The sequence below is a fragment of the Microchirus variegatus genome, assembly GCF_963457635.1.
Source record: "Microchirus variegatus genome assembly, chromosome: 3".
Lineage (NCBI taxonomy): Eukaryota > Metazoa > Chordata > Actinopteri > Pleuronectiformes > Soleidae > Microchirus > Microchirus variegatus.
Window position 1 is genome coordinate 24,461,998 of NC_139804.1, and position 22,213 is coordinate 24,484,210.

Sequence of the window (22,213 nt, forward strand, 5' to 3'; positions counted from 1 at the left end):
ACAGAGAGGAGCGACAGAGGACAGAAAGAAAAGAGTGAAAGAAAGAAAGACAGACTCAAAGAAAAGCATCCACTTCAGACGCATGTCAGAAACGGCTCTATATACAACAGTTTCTGTTGTGGAAAACTGTTCCTGTGCCTGTCGTCTGTTCTTCCTCTGCCATTGTGTCTGCAGAAGTCCTGTTGTGTCTGAAGAAGTCCGCTGTGAGTCCCAGTGTTATACCAGAGTGTAAGACTTGGCATAGGGATTGTTGCTCTGTTTCAGGTGTCCTCTGGAGTCCAGCAGTGACTCCTGAGAGGTGCTGAGCTTGGCAGCCTGTGCTTGGGCAAGATCTCCTGAGGAGGGGGCGTCTGCGCGGACCTCACCCCGGGCCTCTCCCCTCTCCCGGACATCCCTATGGGGGAGGGTGGAGGCAGTTCCTGGCTGCCACTGCTGCACCTCCCTGGGTGTGGGCACTTCCATGGGGGTGGGCTCCATTGGAGGTGGCCTCTTCAAGGTACGGCTCCTCTGGGGCTCCAGGCAGGTCTGGCCCATGGCTCCTCCTCCTACTCTTGTTTCCCCTGTAGCACCAGCACCGACTCCACTTGCTCCTCCTCCTCCTCCACCACCACCACCACCACCACTACTACTACTACTACCACCACTTGCTCCTCCTCCTGCTCCTCCACTGCTGCTGCTGCCACTGCTGCTGCTGACTCCTCCACCTCTGGCTGCTAGTGGCACACCACGGTTCAACAGGAAGTCCATACGGAGGTAAGGTGGCAAGTGGAACAGCTCTCCCCCTGGAAGGGAACACATAGGAGAAAAGCAGGTGGCAAATGTCAAAGCTGCCGTAAAATAATGGCAATAGCATCTTCATTAGAGCTTGTATTCCTGAAACCAGCTCCCTCGGACAAAACTAACACAGCAATGTTTTGTTCTATGCACAAAACAAGGAGCTGAAAAATACAAAAAGCTGTGAATAAAAGAGTCAGTAGTATATGTGTATGTATATATATATATATATATATATATACACACATACATATTACTGATATAACCATGATTGTAATGTAATATTCTTCTCCAAGTGTGAATCTATCTGGTTTGGTAGCTGTCAGGAAAAAATGTGCATCAATTACCTGATAGGAAAAGGAATAGGAATGCTATCTCCATTGTATTTGATGAGATTCTTGTTCTTACTGTGGTGAAGCTGAATAATGGATGTGTATCTCTACTACCAGAAAGCTTTTTTAATGAATCACATTCTCTACATTGTTGCTTGTATTTCACTCTCTCAAGCCTGATCTGTACTAAAAGATAAGTTGAGGAGAAAACAGCCCATTTATTAAAGACAAACCAGATCATATTTATTATACTCACTGAGTAATAAACCCAAATTAAAAGCTACCTCTTTAATCTTGTGCTAATTGTTTTGAGTGTCTGAGGAGAAACACTTTATTTTTGGTCCAGTGAGTTTATGGTACCTTCACTGCTACTGTATCTTTTCTACTGTTAATATTTAAAGGAGCAAATTAGCCCATCACGAATAAGGTCGTGTGTTGCCAGATGTAGTCTGTGGTGTTTAATTCACATCGGAGCATTCTGACATTCATATTTGAGAGATCCAGTATGATTCACCACTAAAAATCACGTCCCACCGCGTTATCTCTCACACACTTTCATGTACACAGCCCACACATGCACACACATACACAGCCAGCCATTCAGCCTAAGAACTCGAACATACATCACTGTTTCTGCAGATTCAGTCCAGCCTGTGACCTCAGTCGATGGATCTTTGGGTTCTCGGGAATAATGAATAATTCACTGTGTTTTTTAATAAGCCCAATTAGTACAAGCACCAGTATTGGTGTAAAGCCAAGAATGTTAATTCAGTTAAATATAGATTTAGGTGTTAATTGTGGGAAGTCATGAGAAATGTGTTCGGAAAAATTCATCAGGCAGTAAAATGCAGATTGTACAGTTAATGGGACCACACACAAAGCAGCAGCATCCCTTCGCTAAACAACTGCCTGACAAAGTGCCTCTGCGTGTAACAGCTGCTGCAGTTCCTGCACCATGCAGCTCCAAGTTTCCTGGATGCAGTCTAGACAAGTAACTCTACGGTAAAAGACAGATTTACAACACATAACTTACTAAAATACTGACCCTTTCTATCTGTGTGTGTGCAAGACTGAGGAGGGGCAGTGGGAGAGAGATATGGTACACAGGGTCCACAGGGGGTGAAAGAAGTGCTACACTGGAACAGTTTAGTACAGTATGGTATTTTTTTTTTTTGCAAATAGTACCATAATAACCAGACCCTAACCGTTCCATTTTTTGGTACCCTTCCCTTGGAGTAATGGTACGGTCCGGGTGGAGACAGTCAGCTGATTGGGTGACAGAACACCTGAAGTCTATTCACGTACAAAGTGCTGGCGCGGCCAGCAGGCACAGTGCACAACTCGCCTACCAAGTAAAGGTACTGTTCTCCGTCGAAACACAAGCCAGACCAAGGGCTATATGGTTCCATACCGTAGCTTACTGTAACAAAACAAAACCAGACTGTACCATGATGGAAACATGGCTTTAAACTCTCTTTAACCTTTAAACTTGTGATGGACAGGTGAGGTCAGTTTAGGTCAGTCGGATGCAATAGAGACAGAGATGAGTTTGAAGCTGGATCGTTCATCAGCTGTCAGTCAAACTGACCTCCACACTGGGTCTGGGTTTCAGTATTGTATCATGCACTCGTAAGAACTTAGTGCAGCAAGTATAAACATGTTAAGTGTTTGATAGTATAATAGTAGTAATAGTATGTCAACAAACACTGATGTTCAAAGGTACCAACTCAACACAGTGGTACATTTAGCATCTAAAACCTGCAAGAAATTACTGACTATGACCAAATTGAAGCTTAAAACATAGTAAATATGTGTCTGGGCTTAAGAACATGACTCCAAATTCATGCTTAAAAAGGAAACTGGTTCCTTATAACACATTCATCATAACAACTTCAGGAGGTGATGATATGACAGTATTGTAATAGCTTGTAGATCTTTGATCTCGACCAACCATTCAAATTCAGTGAGGTAATATGTCAGTGGTCTCCCTCAATGATGCTATCGTGTGTAAAAAGAGGGACAACTAAGCAACATATTTCCACAATCTGTGTGTAAGACCCAAGCCTTTCTCTAAGAGCCTATTATCCACGAAGCCATTGGATCCCCTAAGATCCTGGGAAAATTGAAAATTAATTTACTTTATTAAATAGATGCAATGGTTGCTTCATGTTTCTGTGTGTAATTGCTTGTCTCCCAGGAGAGCAATCTACAGTCTATTGGCAGCAGAGTCAGCTGAAATACAGAACGTTTGACACAGCTATTAAACTTGAAAACGCCAATATTTTAATAAAATGTATAACTTTTAGGCCTGAATCACTCAATATGTATTTAATGTTGCTGCTTGAACAACACTTTCTTTTACATCAGTGCATATTGTTTACTTTGTGACAAAACAAACACTCTGTAACTAGAAAACAGTTGGAGCAAAGCAGCCTGATTCTTATGCCTGTACAGTTCCATGAAAGGCTGAGGGGCTGGTATTACACTGAGAAGTCTCCACTGTAGCAATTAAGTGCTGTTTTATACTGAGTGACATTAGCTTTAGATGATGTTGACAGATAGCCTTTAGTCACCCTCTCTCTCTGGTGAGCAAGCACTTTGAGTGTGCTGTTTTGCACACAAACATAATGAGGCTCAAAATGTAAGAAGCAATCTGACTGCCTAAATTCTGTGGCCAACAGAGGATCCTGGGACAGACAGACACACACAAACACAGACATAATATTTCTTGTGCTGGGATGCAACATCAACAACGCTAATTATCATTGCCCCCAGATCCATGGCACCAGATAGAGTGATGGATGTGATGAGTGCATTTGTCAGGTAGAAAAGCTGTGTTTCAAAATGTCTGTGCTTCCATGTGTGCTCAGCAGAAAGTCTCCATGCTCTGCCAGACCATGTAATTGATCTGCAGAGCTACCTGGGTGAGGAGAGGGTCATGTAAAGTACAACCTAAGAGGGAAGAGCAGGTTTTCCCTCAAACATCAAATGTAGCACACGAGACGAAGCCTTCATGAAGTTTAGAAAAAAGAAGCGATAAGTTCTTTGTTTTCTTACAATAAAAGGAATCCCTGGGGTGCTTTTGGAGGAACTGCATCTCATAATTCTTGTTTACGATGTAAGATGGAATTGTATACTGTGTTATAGCTCTCTTAAGGTTGTGGAAAAACAAGCAGCTACTCCCACTGGAGACCATGAAAAATTCTTCCACAGAGTCTAAAGTACGACACTATAATTTAATGAGGAATCAGGATGTGTCCTCAGGATTGAAACTCGATCAAAGTTAAATCTACATTTTCTTCATCATCATAAGATATTCTACAGGGAAACACAGTATACCTTATGTAGATATAATGTATAAGTTCTATTATTGCAAGCGTGGTTATAAGGTGACAAATGATGATCCCAAACTAGAGGCTGCAAAAGAAATGGCAAGTTAATGGTTTCTGAAAGTTTGCAGGTAAAACACAAGGTTAAATGAGTTGTGTATTCTTTGTGTGGTTAAATCTGCTTCCTCACCAGGTCTGTGTGCCTTGGGCACGGCCATGTTCATGACCCGGCTGACATCCTGAGGTTTGGGCGGTGAAGCAGTAAAACGGCATATGCCTGACTCAGACGGTGTGCTGGAGGTCATGCTGTCGGTGTAGTCGTTGGTCCCTGCTGTCATCTGCTCGGATGAGGTGTCAGAGATGAAGCACTCAGTGATGGTGAACTTGGCGTGGCGGAGCTGCTCTTCCATCTTTGCATGCTCATAGGCTCTGGCCAGCTCCTCATAGGTGGAGGATGCACTCTCTGTTGATACCATGCTGCTCCGTGCACGATCTGAGGGTCAGAGGTCACACACTTTAGAACAGCTTTAAAGGTGATATATGTAAGACATGACCATATTGTGTCATTAGAGTTTAATGTAACATGGTCAATTGAAATACTGGTGCAGCCAGTATATTCACACAATAAACTTTCATTTGTGGTCATTTTTGGTCTTTTGCACGACACAGCACTTCAACACACGGGATGCCACCAGAGAACAACTAGCTGCTATACATGAGGACTAGCGTGGGTGAACCCAGCCGAGTCTACAGACCATTTTGGCAATCTCCTAAAAAAGGGAACCAATCACAAACCCCTGGCAAACTATAGGCAGGATTAAGGCAATGACAATAGAGAAGCGACATCTAACAGCTTTTGTAAACAGTATATCCAACATGGCAGCCGTTTTTTATTCACTTGTTGCTTCCATTTTAAAGGCACAGCGACATAAAAGGTAGAAAACAAAGGTATAAAAGCAATAAAAACATACAACTAAAACAGTAAAACAGTGACATAATTAAATAGTATCAAGGTAAAAATAGATAGAAGTGTCCGGGTTGAATATTCTTATCCTGAAGTGAAAGCCAAGGAGAAGAAGTGGGTCTTTATGAGTGATTTAACATGTTTAATGATAGGGGCAGCTTTAATTTCTATCTGTAACTTGTTCCAAAGTTTTAATGGCAGCTACAGAAAAGGCCTGATGCCCCGGGTTTTTAGCCCAGGGATGGGGTTCCGATAGGAAAGATAGGGCCAAACCGTTAAGAGCTTTAAAAACCAACAATAACATTTTTAAATCAATCCTAAAACGAATAGTGGAGGGAGCAGGCGTGATGTTGTCTCTTCTTTTTTCCTGTCAAAAGGCAAGTGGCAGCATTTGGACTAGCTGGAGTGACTTGCTCCATGGAGATCCCCCGGACAAAAGTTGTTAGTTGTTTATGTTTTTTGTCATTCTGCATACATCATCCAGCTCATGGTCTGATTGGTTGTTGGTCTATCCAATTGCATACAGAGGCATTTTATGCATCCATGTCCGTTAGTCACACCTCGTCCCAGACTCATACCCAATCTCCAATGAGATTGAAATGCAGTTTGGTGTTAGCATGATTTGAATTGGCATTGCAATAACTGTTTTAAATGCTAAAATGCTAAATTTAGTTTGTTTATGTCTAATATACAGTAATACAATAATGAGATAGATAACCTGTATCCTGTGAGGGGCTGACACTGTAGCTGTCGCTCTCCTTGTCCACAGATCCAGTGGCGCGTGGTGTGGGGAGTCTCCAGTCAGTGGTCAGGGTGTGTGAGGAGCTGGTGGGGTGCGGCCTGTTGAGGGTCCACTGGCTGGCGTAGCGGCTCCGTGTCGCGGCAGGACCAGCTTTGGCAGTGCGTCTGGCAGTGGGATCTAGTGAGAGGAGAGAGAGAGAGAGAGAGAGAGAGAGAGAGAGAGAGAGAGAGAGAGAGAGAGAGAGAGAGAGAGAACATTGTTTAAAAGAGAAGAATAAAAACAGCAAATCTACTTTTGTTTAATAAGTCAAACATTAAAATAGCACTTTTGTCTAACTGGAACATTTTGTTTCGATTAAAATGATGTATTTAGATATTTACAATTACTTTAAAATGCCTCTGTGAATATTAGTGTTTATCTCATTTATATTATAGTATCTCATTTATAAGAATACTTAAAGGGGAAGTAAGTAGTTTATAGTGACATCTAGAGGAGAGGCTGAAATTTACAACAAAGACCTGCTGCTCTGCTCACCCCCTCCCTTCCCTGAGCGCTACGGTATCCGCAGCTGGTCAAATGTCGTCCTCGTCGTCTTTCTCCGTGTCAGCAGATGAGGTTCGTGAGGTGAGGGAGAGGGCGAGCTACCGCGGGTAGCAGACGAATCGGAGAGAGTGGAGGCGGGACTTCCGCTACAAGTAAAGAGACGCTTGATTTGTTCTCTCGCGTTTGTCCTTACAGGCTCCTGTAGAAACATGGCGTCTCGCTGCTAACAGTGGCTATGCGACCGCGGTCCGCGACCATGTTATTTTAAATGACTTTTTGAAACACCACGAAAATGAAACAAAGAATATTATACAGCGACTAGACAATGCAGGAGCACATAATATGTATACAAAAGTGGATTTTGGGTAATATAAACCCATAAATACTACATATTGTCCCTTTAAGTGTATAATAATTAGTATCATACAAATAGCATTATTTCATATTGGTCAGCTATGAAAATGGCATTAGTCTCTCTGAAATTACAAATGACTGGAGTAATTCAATGGAAATAAATTATTCCAGTCATCCTTCTGAATGGTGGAACCAAATAAACAAATGGGAGCCCATAGGGGACACTTGCCTCCAGCACTTAAACTGATCTTTAGATAGGTATGAATCAGGATTGAAGAATTTCTTCTGTTGCAAGACAAACTGTACATTATTATCTTTCATCAATATGATGAGAGAAAACTGACCATGGCGACTAAGCTTAAACTACATAATTTGTAGCAGAAGATGAAGGAAATGTGTCAACACTAACCATTACATCTCACAGCACAAAGTAACATTATCGTCAATTTCGAGCACAAACTGTCTCCATATACAGATATAAATACATTTTTCATGTTCAGTCTGACCCTGACAGGCTGCTACTGAGCATGCACTTGCTGGCACAGGCTCAAAATAAGAGTCTTTCTGAGAAATTCTCAGGATTGGAACAGAGAAGAATATTCCTGGTAATCATAGCAGGTCAGACAGTAATTTCATCAGCAGTGGATGGGGGGATGAAACGATGGAGGTGTTTGGCCAACGGGGGGGGGGGAGCAGCTTTGTCAGCACAAATGGAATTCATGCCCCAATGGCCAGGTTAAACGAACCAATCTCATGACTGTCTGTGCGGAAATGCATGTGTGTGATTGTGGTAAGTGATTGGCTTTGTCGTGGTTTGTGTTTAGACAGCTGTGTTGTACCGTGATGTGCATTTTATGATCCAGTATGCATTTATATAGGGTAAGGGCGTGTGTGCAAGCATCCATCTGTGTGAGCTGTCACACCTTAAAAAGACATTATGCTAATAGTGAAAGTATTTACTTAGTTTTTTTTTTTTTTTTTTAATGTTTTTAATTAATTGATTGATTGACATACTAAGCTGCATGTCCCTCTGTACTAAGTTAACATAATTTGTGGCATCTGAATCTGTACTGGCAAATACTCTGGGGGTAATTTAACATACAGCATGTGCCTTGTCACCAAAAAAAACAGCACATCACTCATCTGATTATGTCTAAGTCTGAGTGTATGTGCACAGTCAGGTGAGTATAATGTCAAAATGAAGTAGGGAGATGGTTATTCTTCATCAGTTCTGCTTCAGTGGAGATCAAGCACCAGGACTGGCTCTTTGTAATCACTGCTGTGAGTCGGCTCACCCACTGTATGATGGCAATCTATGAAAAAGTTGAATTGAAAAAAAAAAAAAAATTGCTTTGCATTTTGTTTGGATAGATGTGGATGGAGTGCTATCATTATGCTATTTAATGGTGCTGAGGGAAATGTGTGCAATAATCATGACTTCATAGTCATGAAATTAAACCAAAAAGGCTGCTTTAGCCAGAAGACATGAGCAATATTAACAGCAACACAGGACACATCATCATTGCAGTAATATTAGTAGTAAGAGAAGAAAAAAATGTTGAGCACTGACGGTGGTGGGACTCACTGGTTCCAGGCCTGGCATCGGACACGTCCACCAGTGGCCCAGTGGCCTGGGACAGAGACTGGTAGTGGACTGTATGAGTGACTGTGGAGGATTTCTGCTTGTTTGTCTCCCCAAAATCATTGTCTGTCAGCAGCACAGTGGATCTGTCATCTACGAGACAGAAAACAATATCAGAAAAGTAGGAAAAAGAGGCAGACAAGAAAGAGTCACATCAGCATTAATATACTGTATTCTGCTCTCATTTCGAGTGTGTCTTACCGATTGTCTCCATGGTGTCTCTTTCCTCGATGAGTAGCTGGGCTCTGGGGATGTCGATGTGCATTCTTAGCGTCTGTTGCTGCTTGTTCACCGTGTCTGGCGTCCGCGTGTTCTTACTGGGGAGATTAATGAGTAGAATTTCATTACGTTTCAGGTGAGTAATTATTTTTTATTGTATTGCAGAAATGCTAATTCGGTTCAATTTAAGTTGATAAGTGGCTGTAAGAAGGCAAGAGGGACAGCATAACGTGTGTGCAATATATTTGATTTTTACTGGTAGGGACTGTAACTCTGGGCTACATTGTGATTTATGTCCACTGCTTAAAGGAAAGCAGCAAGCATAAATTAAAATCAAGCATACATACCTCATCAGCATTTCTGCCAGGCTTTTGGCATCTGTAAATTCAGCAAAGAGGCAGTTAATACCATGATAGTTCTGTACTGGCTGAGAAGCTAAAGCAGTGAAGGTGCTGTACATTCACTCACAACTTTTCTAATAAAAAGGTTTGGAGACCTGGAAATGTTTCACCCGAAGAGACAAACTGTATTACGACGAAATGTATTATTATATATCACTTTTCCTTGATTTGTATCCTTATAGCTGTGTTGGCAAGCATATGTGTACACATTCATGAAGTGTGTACAACATGTGGGTGAATGTCTGGATCATTTTTTTTTACATATTTTAGACAAAAGTTTATGTGGTGTTTAATAATTTCAGTGTCCAAAGTAATCTTGAACTCACCTCTGAGTCTCTTAAGCCTCTGCTCCCTCCGTCTCCTCTTCAGCACCATAAGCATGATAAAGACCAGCACAGCCACTACAAGAATGGAGGTGATGGTCACCACCATCTTCAGACCTCCGCTGCCTGACATGTTGTCTGAGATTGGATCTCCTGTCTTCAGCAAGGGGGGGATGGTACCTTGAAGGAAGAAGACAAATCCACTCATATGAGGAATTAATTATGAAAGACAGTGAAACATCCATCCATCCATCTGCGTTATGACCAAGATCACAGCAGTTCAGAGTTCATCTCAGCACACACTGGGTTCATAACTAGTGTTGGGCACATTACTTAGTAAGAATATTTAAAAAAAAAAACAGAAACAAAAAAACCACAAAAAAATAACATATCAATCTACTTACTTGAATTTAAAGTAATACTATTATAACTGACCAAGACTGTTCAAAACAGACATATAAACAAATGGACACACATTCAGTGGCAATTTAAGTCACCACTTCACCTCATTTTCCTCTGAACTGCAGGAGAAAACATGAAGCAGACATGAGGAAAATGTCCACACACCACAAAAGATAACTCCCAGCTGGTAAGTGGATTTAAACAATGTTTTATCAATTCCTATGCTGTCAGCAGGAACAGGCTCTGTAACTGCTTTGAAATTGGTGGAGAGTCCCTAATGCCTGCCTTTTCATTAAATTCACCATTAAAATATATTTTCTGTCTTTGCTCTGAGAGAGAAAAGCGTGTTGGGGCAGTAGGTTTGTAGGAGACTGAATATGTGCGGTTAGTCTCCTGGGCCACTGAGCTGAGCTGGAGAACCACTGTTGAACTGACAGCAGCATGCACACTCACACACACACACACACACACACACACAGACACACACCAACATCCTGACAGGCAGCTCACATGTCTCAGCAAAACCCTTCAAAGAAAATTAATGAATAGTCTGGAGAGCACCACATAGCTCTCCCCACCTCCTATCCTCCTTCACAGCTTGTACGTTTCCCTTTGTGTGTGACTGACACACTCTGTAGCCTGTGGCAAATAAAGCAACATCACAGCCCGTGGAGAATTTGAAAGTCCCAGTTTTCTTTCTAATTCAACTGAGGCATCAGAATACCTGTCAATTTGTTGAAAGGCTGACAAAACCGTCCTTAAATAACAGTGACGCTTAAAATGTACTCAAGGCACTAAAAAAAAACTGTAATTAAAAGCTGACGTATTGTCACTGCTGTTAATAACAACAAATAGTGCATCAATGTGAATTGAATTGGCCCCTAAACTCAACAGATTTCTCTTAATAATCATAAGCTAAATAAACCGTGATTCTCCAAATCTGAGCCGTTCTGGGCCAGACTCAACAAATGCAAACTCACTTCCATCGGCGTTGAGAGTGGCAAAGGTGATCCTCTTTTCTGCCGACCCAGCGCTGTTGGTGACCTTCATCTGCAGCTCGTACCAAGTCGCCTCCTGCAAGTCGTACAGGACGTAGCTCTTAGTCAGCGATGTGCGCTGGGCTGTGGTCCAGGTGGTTGAGTCCACTGCGCGGTACTCCAGTATGAAGGAGGTGATTGGACAGCCACCGTTGTTCCAGCCAACAAGGTTGAGCCTGGCCCTGGTGGAGTTGATGCTGGTGAAGAGTTCATGTTCTTTGGCAAACTGGGGTTCTGAAGATAGATGAGAGATCCGAGAACACACTTTTGTTTTAGTTATACAGACACAATCACATCACAGTTTAAAATGATAGTTTGAAACTAACTAAGTAACATGATTATTTTACAGGCGAATGGAAGTAAAAAACAATGTTTCCTATCATTTTTAGGGGCATTTTGGAAGATGATTTAGCTAAATGTGTATCTTGTCATCAGTTGCAAGGCTTTCATAAAAAACAAACTATAATATAGCTATGGGAACATGACTCCCAGATGAAGAAGTGTTTAGTCATCTCAGATAATGCAGATAAAAGCACTGCATTTGGACTGATCCTCAGATTCAAACCTGATAAGCTCTAGCGTGCCACACTCCCTACCTTTCCCATGGGTCTTTGCTTCAATGATCTCACTGATGCGCCCTGGTCCCACTGCGTTCTGGGCTGTCAGAGTGAATTTGTACCAGGTACCGCATTTGAGGTTCTCCAGACGATACGAACGCTCACTGGGACTGATGGGAAAACTCCCCCACTGTTCACTGTTGTCCTCTGAATACTGAAGGATGTAACCTGAAGCAGAGAAGAATGAATATAAGAGAAGGAAAACATCAAGTGGGAGGGGGAAGAACTGAATAGTAATTATACAGAAATTATTGAAAGTCAAACTATATATGCATTGCTGGATGAATTATAATGTGCCTGTTATTAGCTCGGAAAAAAGGTTTAAAAGTCAATAACAAATCCAGCAGAGGAAAATTCTATGTTCTCTTCTTAACTTCATCAAAAAATATTTTTTGATGAAGTACATTAAAGTACACAGTCAGGTAGGATTCAGCTTTCATCCAATTAATACTGAGCCTCTACTGTATCATATGAATGTTATCAAATGTTTAAAAAGTAATTATGTTTTACTATTATATAGTAATTATTGAGGCTTATTAATACAATCTATGATATACTAATATATAATATACTACACTTAATATAATTACATTATAAATACAGTATTTATAATATAGTTTGACTGTGATTATGTTAAAGTAGAATTAATCATAATCTTTTACAGCTGCTTACATGAATATAGTCATCATTTGAAATGATATGGTTATAGTCTACTAATTGACAGGTTGGTGGGACTTGATGAAAGGCCTGTGACCATCTATAGAATTATCCAGATAAAATTGTTGACTGACCAATACAATACAAGCTGATGTGTGTGTGTATGTGTGCGTGTTGTTCCCTGACAGAATATGATGTGAGCATGAAAACAAAACAAATATCACAGAGAAGCTATCACGGATGACTACAATTTAGAAGACAGGATCCCCGTGATTAGAAGCAATGATAAATCACCACAAATAGTCTCACTGTGATTGCACTTTCTTTAAGATGGAGCACTTTAATCTTCCACTTAAACAGACCTAATCTTCCCTGCTGCTTTTTAATCTACCTTTTAGGACTCAAAATACTCAGCCTCAGCAGCCACATAATGAGAAACAGGAACAGAGATGTTGGACCAGAGTTAAAGGTGAAGATGACTTTGGTTATCATTGGCAGCCGAGAGGAGGTGATTGTGTCTATATGAAGAACTATGTATATAAGTTGCAGCGTATTTGTTTACGTGTACATTACATACAGTTGTGATGAAACGGCCCATACTTGTATGCATAGGTGTGTGAACAGTACGTTTGTGTATATGAATCCACATGAAGACATCAATGAGAATTTAAAGAGGTTTCAATCTGTGTGTGTGTGCAGAGGCGATTCTAGAGTCTGTAGGGGCCCTAGGCAAAAAATCCCAGGGGGCCCTTCCAACCAGTGTTCATCACCATTACGTTACAAATAATCTGACACCAACGAAAAATGTATGACTTCAAAATATATATTTTTTTCAAAATGAATGAAATAACATGGAAAAACCTTGGAATTAAAAAGTATGTGAAAATATAAATGTAAAGAACAATAAAATACTGTAAAAAGCTTTTAAAAAACTATATAAACGTAATAAAAAATACATTACACTGTAAAGAACCCACATTATAAAACAATATAAATATATAGAACAATAAAATACTGTAAATAACCGAAAAAAACATATGTAAACTGATTAAAAAAAATATGCATTACACTGCAAATAATCCTCTTCATTTTCCAACTTGCAGAACGATAAATTCACACAGGTTAACGTGAGGTGGGCCCCCTTTAGGGAGATGTCATTGCAAATCGCCCATTGTTGTTTAAGGGGGACTGGGAGGTGGCTGGTCACTGCACATTTCAGTAAAAACAGCCCTCAGGCTCCGAGTGTCAGGGGCCCCCCTATCGGCTCGGGGCCCAAAGCAGTTGCCTGCCTTGCCTGTTCACAAGCTGCGCCCCTGTGTGTGTGTATGTGTCACTCTCACCTCTGATGGAGCTCCCTCCGTTGTCTCCAGGTATCCATGACAATGTGATTGAAGTGGTGGTTGTCTTGGTAACTGTGAGGCGTGGCTGGTCAGGAGGGACTGTGAAGTTGGGGACAGACAAAAAGCACAGTTGTATTTGAAATAAATGTCCTCAGTGAGCTGAGATTCAGACAGGGGTGTGCGTGCCTTCTCCCCAATCCTGTTTGTGATTCATGGACCGGATCTCGAGGCACAACCATGGTGAAGTGGGGTTGCGTTTCGGTGGCAGGAGGATTACATCGCTTCTTTTTGCATGTGATGTGGTCCTGATGGCATCATCGTTCAGGGATTTACCCTGCTCACTGGATCGGTTTGCAGCTGACTACGAAGGGGGCAGGGATAAGGATGAGCACCTCTAAATCGGAGGCCATGGTTCTCAGATGAAACCAATGGATTCTGAGTGTGGAATGCGCCTCCGCCCAAAGTGAATTGGTTTAAGTATCTTAAGTAACTTGTTCACGAGTGAGGGAACAATGGAGCATGAGATTGGCCGGAGAATCGGGGCAGAGGGAGCCGTATTGTGTTCACTGCACTGCACCATTGCATCGCCGAAAAGAGAGCTAAGCCAAAAGACAAAGCTTTCGATCCATCAGTTGATCTTCATTCCTACTCTCACCTACAGTATGTTCACCTATGGTATGGTGATGAGTCACGCCCAAAAGAACAAGATTAGCCCTCCATAACATTGTTCATCTGCAGTTATTTCTACAGTAAGCATTCTCTATAGGTGTTGTATTCTGGTCTGTCCCATTTCATTTTCTGATCCAAGCTGTGGTATCTTTACTCCTGCAACTACTTGCCTTGGACTTGCAGGTTAAGTGTAATCTCATCTGAACCCCAGTTGTTGCTGGCCACACAACTGTAGTTGCCAGAATCCTCTGCTTTCACTGTGCGGATGATGAAGCTGCCATTGCCATGGACACTGCGACGGCCATCCACCAGGACCGGGGTAGGAGTCCCATTGGTGCTGAAAAAAAAGAAAAGATTCGAATTTCCTCCATAAAAAATAAATAAATAAATAAACTAAACATGCTGCATTTTCACACTGGTGTGATATCCTTTCTGAGCTGTAGTAGTCTATGATTATTTTGTGTGAGACTTACTATCCCTTAAGCCACTTGATGGTAGGTGGAGGGTCTCCAACAGCCTTACATGGTAAAACAATATCTTTCATCCAGGGAGTTGTCACTGTGCCATTGAAGGTCAGGATCCTGGCTGGAGCTGTAAACGATACAAATGCACAAACACATACATTTTATGTTCAAACATGTTCAAATTTAACTGTGTAAAACTATGCCTTATGCCATATTTGAGGTACATCCTTCTTTTTCTTTTTATCTTTATCAAATGTAATATTGAGCTCAGGTAAAGTTGATAAAACCTCTTGTAAGAAGTCCTGATTTGAAATCCCTTTGTCATCTTACTTTCTTGTTGTGTTAATTCTTTCATGATTTTGTATTAAAACAATCTTGATTTCTGATAACCTATTCCCACCTGGTCTTTATGTGACATCATTTGTCCCTTTTTTTAATATGAAAAAAACATGAAAAGAAATTGTTAGTGAGTACCTTTGGCAAGAGGCTCCACTGTTATTTTCTCGCTGTTGTTGCCATGACCAGCGGCAGTCACAGCCACCACCCAGATACTGTACTGTCTGTTGCGAGCCAAGTTTGATATCCTGTAGAAATACGCATCTGGAGACGCTTCGAACTCACTCATCACCTGTAAAGAAATAAAGAGAGGAAAGCTTTATGTATAACTGAGAAGTAGCTTTGTCCAGAGAGTAGAAATGCAATTATGAACAAAGGACTGCCACGTTGACACTGCAAATATACAGATGGTTTAGTTCAAAGTATCATGTAAGAGCACAGGTGAATACACTTTTTTTTCTTCATTGCAGATATTAGTCAGTGTAAATGTACCAAAATTGTGATAATAGTGTTCTTCAGGATCACAGTTTTATGGTATACAAATGCTAATACCATGGGATGTAGGTTCGAGCAGAAGACGATGTATTTCCTGATGATGCCATTGAGTTTGAGCGGTGGCAGCCAAGAGACGAAGACCACTGAGCTGCTGGAAGCAGCAGCCTTCACACCTGCTGGGGGACCAGGAACTAAAGAAAAAGACAGCAGGGCCAAGATAAATATCCTATAGAATATGCAGTGTGTTGAAATGGTAAAGGAAGGTATTCATTAAAATATCTAATCATCTATTTTTAATGAAAAAAGTTGACACATTCTTATCCTCTATGGAACAAAACTATAAAAAACGTATTACAGTAAACTGTTTTTATTGAGTGTCATAGATTAAAATGTGATAATATTTTTCATACCATCCTCTTTTGTGCGCACATAGATCTGCTCGCTGCGGACACCGTCTCCAGCGTTGGTGAAAGCTAAGACCTGGATGCTGTAGTTGGTGTACTTCTCCAGGCCGTCCAGCTCCAGAGATGGCTGATTGGTGGTCACATTCCTGATCTCTCCCAATTCTAATGTGAGCGAAGAGACACATCATTGAGCTCTAGAATCAAAATGATTTACACTGTGTGTCTTTGGTGCAGCGTACTGCCATAACACGGATACCAGCAACAGTTATGAATTACTGTTTTCTTTCACAAAAGCAGACATTTATCACCAGTCATCTGGGAAAATCAACTGATTGCACTGTATAGATCATTTTTGTCAAGCACTGGATGATGATGTGTATCAGCACAATAAATCAGGTATTATGAGTTTCTACTCTTCATTTTTGCTCTTGTTTTTAATTTTGGACCTTCTCTTTTCCATCCTTCTTATGTTACTCAGTGCAGAGGTAATGGGCCCAGCTGGAGTTATTGCATTGTGAATTATTAATAGAGCCAACCACTGCAGGTTCAGATCACTGCTACAAAGCAAAATATAAACATTCATGGTAAAAAAAAAAAACGCAAATAATTAAAATGAGAAAATGGGATGGGTTCTCAGGTAGTGGTGAGTCAAAGTATTGGCAAATGAAGTGCTTTGATTTTATATCATGTTGTTGTCTATACCTCCATCAGGCAGGTTGGCCCAGTAGATGACTCTGTAGCCCTGCAGGTTTCCATTAAGAGCCTCTCTAGGCAGTGGCATCCAGGACAGTGAGATGACCTCTGGAGACTTGGCCACAGCCAACACATTTTCAGGAGGCCTAGACGGCACTACGAGGGACAAAAGAGGATAAAGGCTTTCTGAGTGGCAGCAACTGTCATGTATTACTTATGTAAAATATAATATATTAGATCAATAGATTTATTCTTTATTAAAAATTAATTAATTAATCAAATGACTTGATTTTAGGCAGAATAGCACAATAGCAAATGAAGCATTTCCATCTGTGATGTAGTTTGAAAAATATCCACTAGATGGTAGCCTTTACACAAAAATACATCAGGGCTTTCGCCACATTTCAGAAGTCTTCACTGTGAACTGACAATATAATAATATAGTCATCCTCAACTTACCATCCTCGAGGGTTTTGGTGACCACCTGCTGTGAGGATGGCCCCGTGCCTGCTCGGTTTGCAGCCTGCACCACCACACTGTACTGAGTGAACTTCTTCAGGTTGTCCAGCAGAATGCTCTCCATGGTGTCTCCTGTTGTGTCTAAGCTGATGATGGTGAACTGGTGGCTCCCACCTGGACTGTACTCCCTGTAGCCCACCTGGTAACCACGGATCACACCGTTCTGTAGGTGCTTCTGTGGAGGCTGCAAAATGTGGCATAAATATGGCATATGACCATAACTACATTGGGCATTTCATCATTTACATTTTGCTTGTATTCATTGCATACACCAACATTTAATATGATTTGTAATCGACTGGTTTAAAAGTCACAATGCTACTGTGGAGCTATTTCAATTTATCTATGTACAAAAATAGTGACATAATTTCTGACACAGAAATATTGTAAAGTTTAAATGATAATAACTAAAGAGTAGTCTAATCTATAAACCAGTGCTTTGGACCTCACCTTCCAGGAGACTTTGATGCTCTGTGGCGACGTGGGCTCCAGAGTGACATCTTGTGGAGGGCCGTCAGGAGCTGAAATAATGCACATCATTCATCAGGACTGCTGGTTTAAGTAAAGCAGAAATTGTGCTATGTCTACTTTTTTTCAATAGAAGGCGCTGATTAGTTAAGAATACATCCACCTTCATGTTCACAGTCTTTCATTCATTTTCAACTTTCAACACTTTCAGCAAATAAAGTAACAGAACTGATAGCTTAAAAATAATGTAAGAAATTATATTATTATGATATTAACATTTATATAATATAGTATGAAGATGGTGAAATTTAATATTTCATCTGCATGATAGTTAGCTGACCAACCTGCTTCATCTGTAGTGATGGTGAGCTCGTTGCTGGGGTTGCTGTTGCCGATGATGTTCTTGGCGACCATGCGGATGTTGTAAGTGGAGGAAGGGTGGAGGTCAATAATAGTTGCCTGGTTAAGCTGCGGTGATACATCTTTGGTTACCTGGGCTGATTGCCAAGATGCTAAATGGACAGAGAGGTTGAAACAACTGTCAACAATGGATGGATTTCCTGTTCACCCCATAGTCAAGTTCAGTATTTTTTGATTCAATTTGTGAATTTATTCTTTATTAAGGTGTCTACCTGATTTGTTCTTGCATTCAATGTCATACCCCGTGATGGGGCTGTTGCCATCGAAACCCATTGTCCAGCGAAGAGCTATGGTTCTGTCTTTGACCTCCCGGATCTCCACCACCGGAGGGTCCGGTGGTTCTGATGCGACATGTGAACAAATGAGTGTGTGAAAAAAACAGACAGAGACAGAGCCAGAGAGGTAATCTTGAGTCTTGAAATAGCACTGAATGGCAGGCAGACCAGACAGATCTATTGCTTTCATTCTGTTTGTGATTTCCCACTGAGATTATGGATAAGACTGAAAAGGCCAAGTGTGGCAATTCCATTGATAAATGAATGAATTAAGCAATAGATTACAAAAATGTGCCTCCTCTTAAAGTGGATTCTTTTGTCTTCTTCCATACATACAAAGACTGAGCCTGAAGTGAGGGGGAGTTTACCTTGCACTGTCAGCTGTATGATGCCTCGGTCCTCGCCAAAGGAGTTGATGGCATGACAAGAGAAAAATCCTGAGTCCTCACGAACTGTAGGCATAATCTACAGAGCCACAGAGAACATGCAAAGCCTTCAGGTGGTCAGAATATAATTTAGAAAATGTAAAATTATGATTAAACTTGAGTGAGAATGGGCAGTGAATTCATCTTCAACAATTTCACACTTTACTTACATAGATAAAGCAAAGACTCGGAGACAGAAACTATCACCCTAAAGCATGTGAGACACTGAATTACTCAATTATCCCAAGGTACATATTCCTTGCAATCTTTCACTGCATTACACATGTACTATTCCTGCTGTGTTTTAATCACCATTAAATTGAACTGGAAGGAAACTCTTCAATATTTCATGCCACACTTGAATATTTTGTGTATGTATTTCAACAAGAATTCCCTCTGCCCTTACTTCCAATCTCTTCCTCTCTGCTTTCCACTGCTCTGAATAGATCAAAAATAACAGTCAAAAGCCATTTGATTCACAGTGAAAGTGATAACCCACCACCAGTGTGGAAACGACTTCGTCAGCCACTTCTTTGACAGTGACCACATATCTGCTGGTCTCAGGGTTGATGATGCGTTCTTCTTTCTCCCAGCGCACCATGATGGGCTTCTCTCCATGGGCGATGCAGCTCATCTTCTTCTCTTCCCCCTGCGTGGCCAGAGTGGTGTTTGGGTAGGAGGTGATCATGGCTGGGACTGGATGAAAAGGACAGAAGATTGAGGTACAATGGTATCAGTCAAGATGTTTTATGCTGTTGAAAGACACCAGTCGAATTAAATATAACATTCCCTGACAACTGAAAAATAAAAACAAACACACTGCAACAATGCATTTTCAACATCATTCTTTTTCTGTGACAATTATTATAACTATTTAAACATTCTATGCACCATCATGATTTAAGTCTACTTGAAAAAGACAGATTGAAAGTGAAAGGTAACAGGTTGCTTTCTGAGGATGAAGTGGAGCCTGTCTGGCTCTATGCTGTAACCACACACCAGGCTCATTAGTAACACATTTAGACTTTGTGTGTGTGTGTGTGTGTGTGTGTGTGTGTATGTTCTTGTACTTGCCACATACTGAGGACCAGTGAGGGTTTTTAACCAAGAAAGTGAGGTCATTTTTACGGAGTGAGGACATTTTGGCCAGTCCTCACTTTGTTTTCATTGAAATCACTTCCTTAGGTTGCTATAACATGCTATACTCAATTTGTCAAAAATTTAAATTTTGGACGACTTTTTCTCAAATTTTGGACCAAATTCTTTTTTTTTCAAATTTTGGACCAAATTCTTTTTTTTCAAATTTTGGACCAATATTTTTTTTTCAAATTTTGGACCAAATTTTTTTTTTCAAATTTTGGACCAAATCTTGTTTTTCAAATTTTGGACCAATTTTTTTTTTTCAAATTTTGGACCAACATTTTTTTCAACCTTTGGACCAAATTTTTTTTCAACCTTTGGATGACATAGTATAGTATGACGTTTTTGTCAAATTTTGGACCAAAAATTTTGGGTCAAATTTTTTTCTCAAATTTTTGGACGACAAAGTATAGAATGACGTTTTTGTCAAATGTTGGACCAAATATTTTGGGTAAAAAATTTTTTTTTCAAATGTTGGGTAAAAATTTTTTTTCAAATTTTGCGTACATTTTTTTTTTCAAATTTTGGGTCAATTTTCTTTTTCAAATTTTGGGTCAAATTTTTTTTTCAAATTTTGGGTCAAATTTTTTTTTCAAATTTTGGAAGACATAGTATAGTATGACGTTTTTGTAAAATGTTGGACCAAAAATGAAACAACAAAATAAAATCGAAAAAGTTTTCCAGCCCTTTTTGCTCTGGGGGTCTACCTGCAGACATTTTATGGTACTGCAACCAGTAGTTCTTTGTAGATGTCATTCATGAAGTAGATATTTGTAATTGTGTTGATTTATAAAGTGGAAATGCTGGTCCTCGCTTTGTCAGCAACCCAGTCCTCAGTATGCAGCAAGTACAAGAATGTATGTATGTGTGTGTGTGTGGTTCAACAGAATGAACTGTTGTGAATGTCTCACACCCAGATCCAGTCTATGCTCATCCTCAACACACTCACACTTCATTCTGTCCTTTCTTCTCCACTCGAACCCATCTTGTGATTATGACATACACACAGGCGCTCAGGTGCTACTCACGGTGTAATGATCTTTTAAGTGTGAAGCTCCCAAATTGGATTATACCATATTAACTTCTGCAGTTCTGAGCAGAATGAATCCATGTGCTAATCTTTATCAGTATGGACAGTACAGAGGCAATCAATTATGATTACACACAATATAATAAAGGTAAAACTATTTAATGAATGTGGTTCCTTCCAGTTATTCAACGGTTTAAAAATTTGATCTAATTAAAGAAAGTCAAGGTACAAGGAAATTTGTAGAAGCAAATGTTCAACGATCGACTGTACCAAAATAAGCTTTAATGTAATTTTATGGTGTGTACAAAAATAGTTTAATGGCAGCCAGTCCAACTTAAGTAAGCAATACAAAATAAAATAAGTGGAACATACTCCAAAATAAACAAAAAATAATTACTGAAAAACATCCAAAATAGTCAACTGAAATAAGAGTAACTACTATAATAGTCTAGTTCAGACGTGTTTAATAGGAATTTAACTAGTTGCAACAGCTAGCAAACAATAACTAATAATAATTTATGGCTCAACTAAAATAATGTTCATTATCATTTATCCTGTAGTTTTTTTTCTTTTTTTTCTTTTTGTCTGTCTTCTGATGCATTGAGATTTTAGAGCAGCTGGAAATTATACAATGAAGGAAAACCAGAACAGTAAAGAAAAAAAACTGCAGAGCTGAGCTCAGGTGACTGTGTAAATTCACTATGACTCATGTGTCTCATGACACCAAAATGATCAGATGCTGCGATGAGAGCAGCTTTAAAGTGTTATGTTTCTGTCAAATGAGTAATTGGATTACCTTTATTTACATTACACCAGTTTTTTATGGTGATGCAGTATGTGCAGTAGGATGTTTTCAGTATCTGTAGTGAAAAACTGTGTCAGTGGAAAAGACAGTGGTGGCAGCTACATTTGGCAGGTAGCGGTGCAGCAGCAGCAGCAGCAGCAGCAGCAGCGGATGAAGGTCTTCTCTTCCAGAAAAGATGCAGTGTGTGAGTCGGAGTTACTGTGCGAATGTCTCTACACTCTGAATAACGTGTCTGCGTGGACGTGTTTTACTTCAACTGCATATGTATGAAAGCGTGTGCGTGAGAGTGGCTGTGTCTGGGAGAGCTAAGTGGGCGAGCACAGAGAGCAGAGAAGACTTGTGCTCATGACACATCTCAGCCACACTACACGATGGAGGAGATAGAGAGAGCATG

At 40.4% G+C, this 22,213-nt stretch overlaps 1 protein-coding gene across 2 annotated transcripts in view; it reads right to left on the reverse strand.

The window, feature by feature from the left end:
• Positions 1-216: 216 nt before the first annotated feature.
• The window catches only part of dscamb (Down syndrome cell adhesion molecule b), a gene marked incomplete at both ends in the record, with an annotated part of 107,237 nt that continues 85,240 nt past the window's right edge, over positions 217-22,213 (reverse strand). Inside the window, 23 exons of one of the 2 annotated variants that reach the window (XM_083887399.1) lie at positions 217-542; positions 645-782; positions 4,626-4,928; positions 6,100-6,318; positions 8,624-8,773; positions 8,882-8,997; positions 9,247-9,277; positions 9,627-9,803; positions 11,006-11,296; positions 11,659-11,847; positions 13,677-13,775; positions 14,516-14,682; positions 14,819-14,936; positions 15,284-15,437; positions 15,698-15,831; positions 16,051-16,206; positions 16,747-16,893; positions 17,197-17,440; positions 17,707-17,777; positions 18,069-18,236; positions 18,357-18,485; positions 18,788-18,884; positions 19,344-19,540. In XM_083887399.1, coding sequence (XP_083743525.1) covers positions 217-542; positions 645-782; positions 4,626-4,928; positions 6,100-6,318; positions 8,624-8,773; positions 8,882-8,997; positions 9,247-9,277; positions 9,627-9,803; positions 11,006-11,296; positions 11,659-11,847; positions 13,677-13,775; positions 14,516-14,682; positions 14,819-14,936; positions 15,284-15,437; positions 15,698-15,831; positions 16,051-16,206; positions 16,747-16,893; positions 17,197-17,440; positions 17,707-17,777; positions 18,069-18,236; positions 18,357-18,485; positions 18,788-18,884; positions 19,344-19,540 — 3,821 coding nt within the window. Of the gene's footprint in view, positions 783-4,625; positions 4,929-6,099; positions 6,319-8,608; positions 8,774-8,881; positions 8,998-9,246; positions 9,278-9,626; positions 9,804-11,005; positions 11,297-11,658; positions 11,848-13,676; positions 13,776-14,515; positions 14,683-14,818; positions 14,937-15,283; positions 15,438-15,697; positions 15,832-16,050; positions 16,207-16,746; positions 16,894-17,196; positions 17,441-17,706; positions 17,778-18,068; positions 18,237-18,356; positions 18,486-18,787; positions 18,885-19,343; positions 19,541-22,213 lie in introns of both variants that reach the window. The other variant, XM_083887398.1, reaches the window with a different exon arrangement.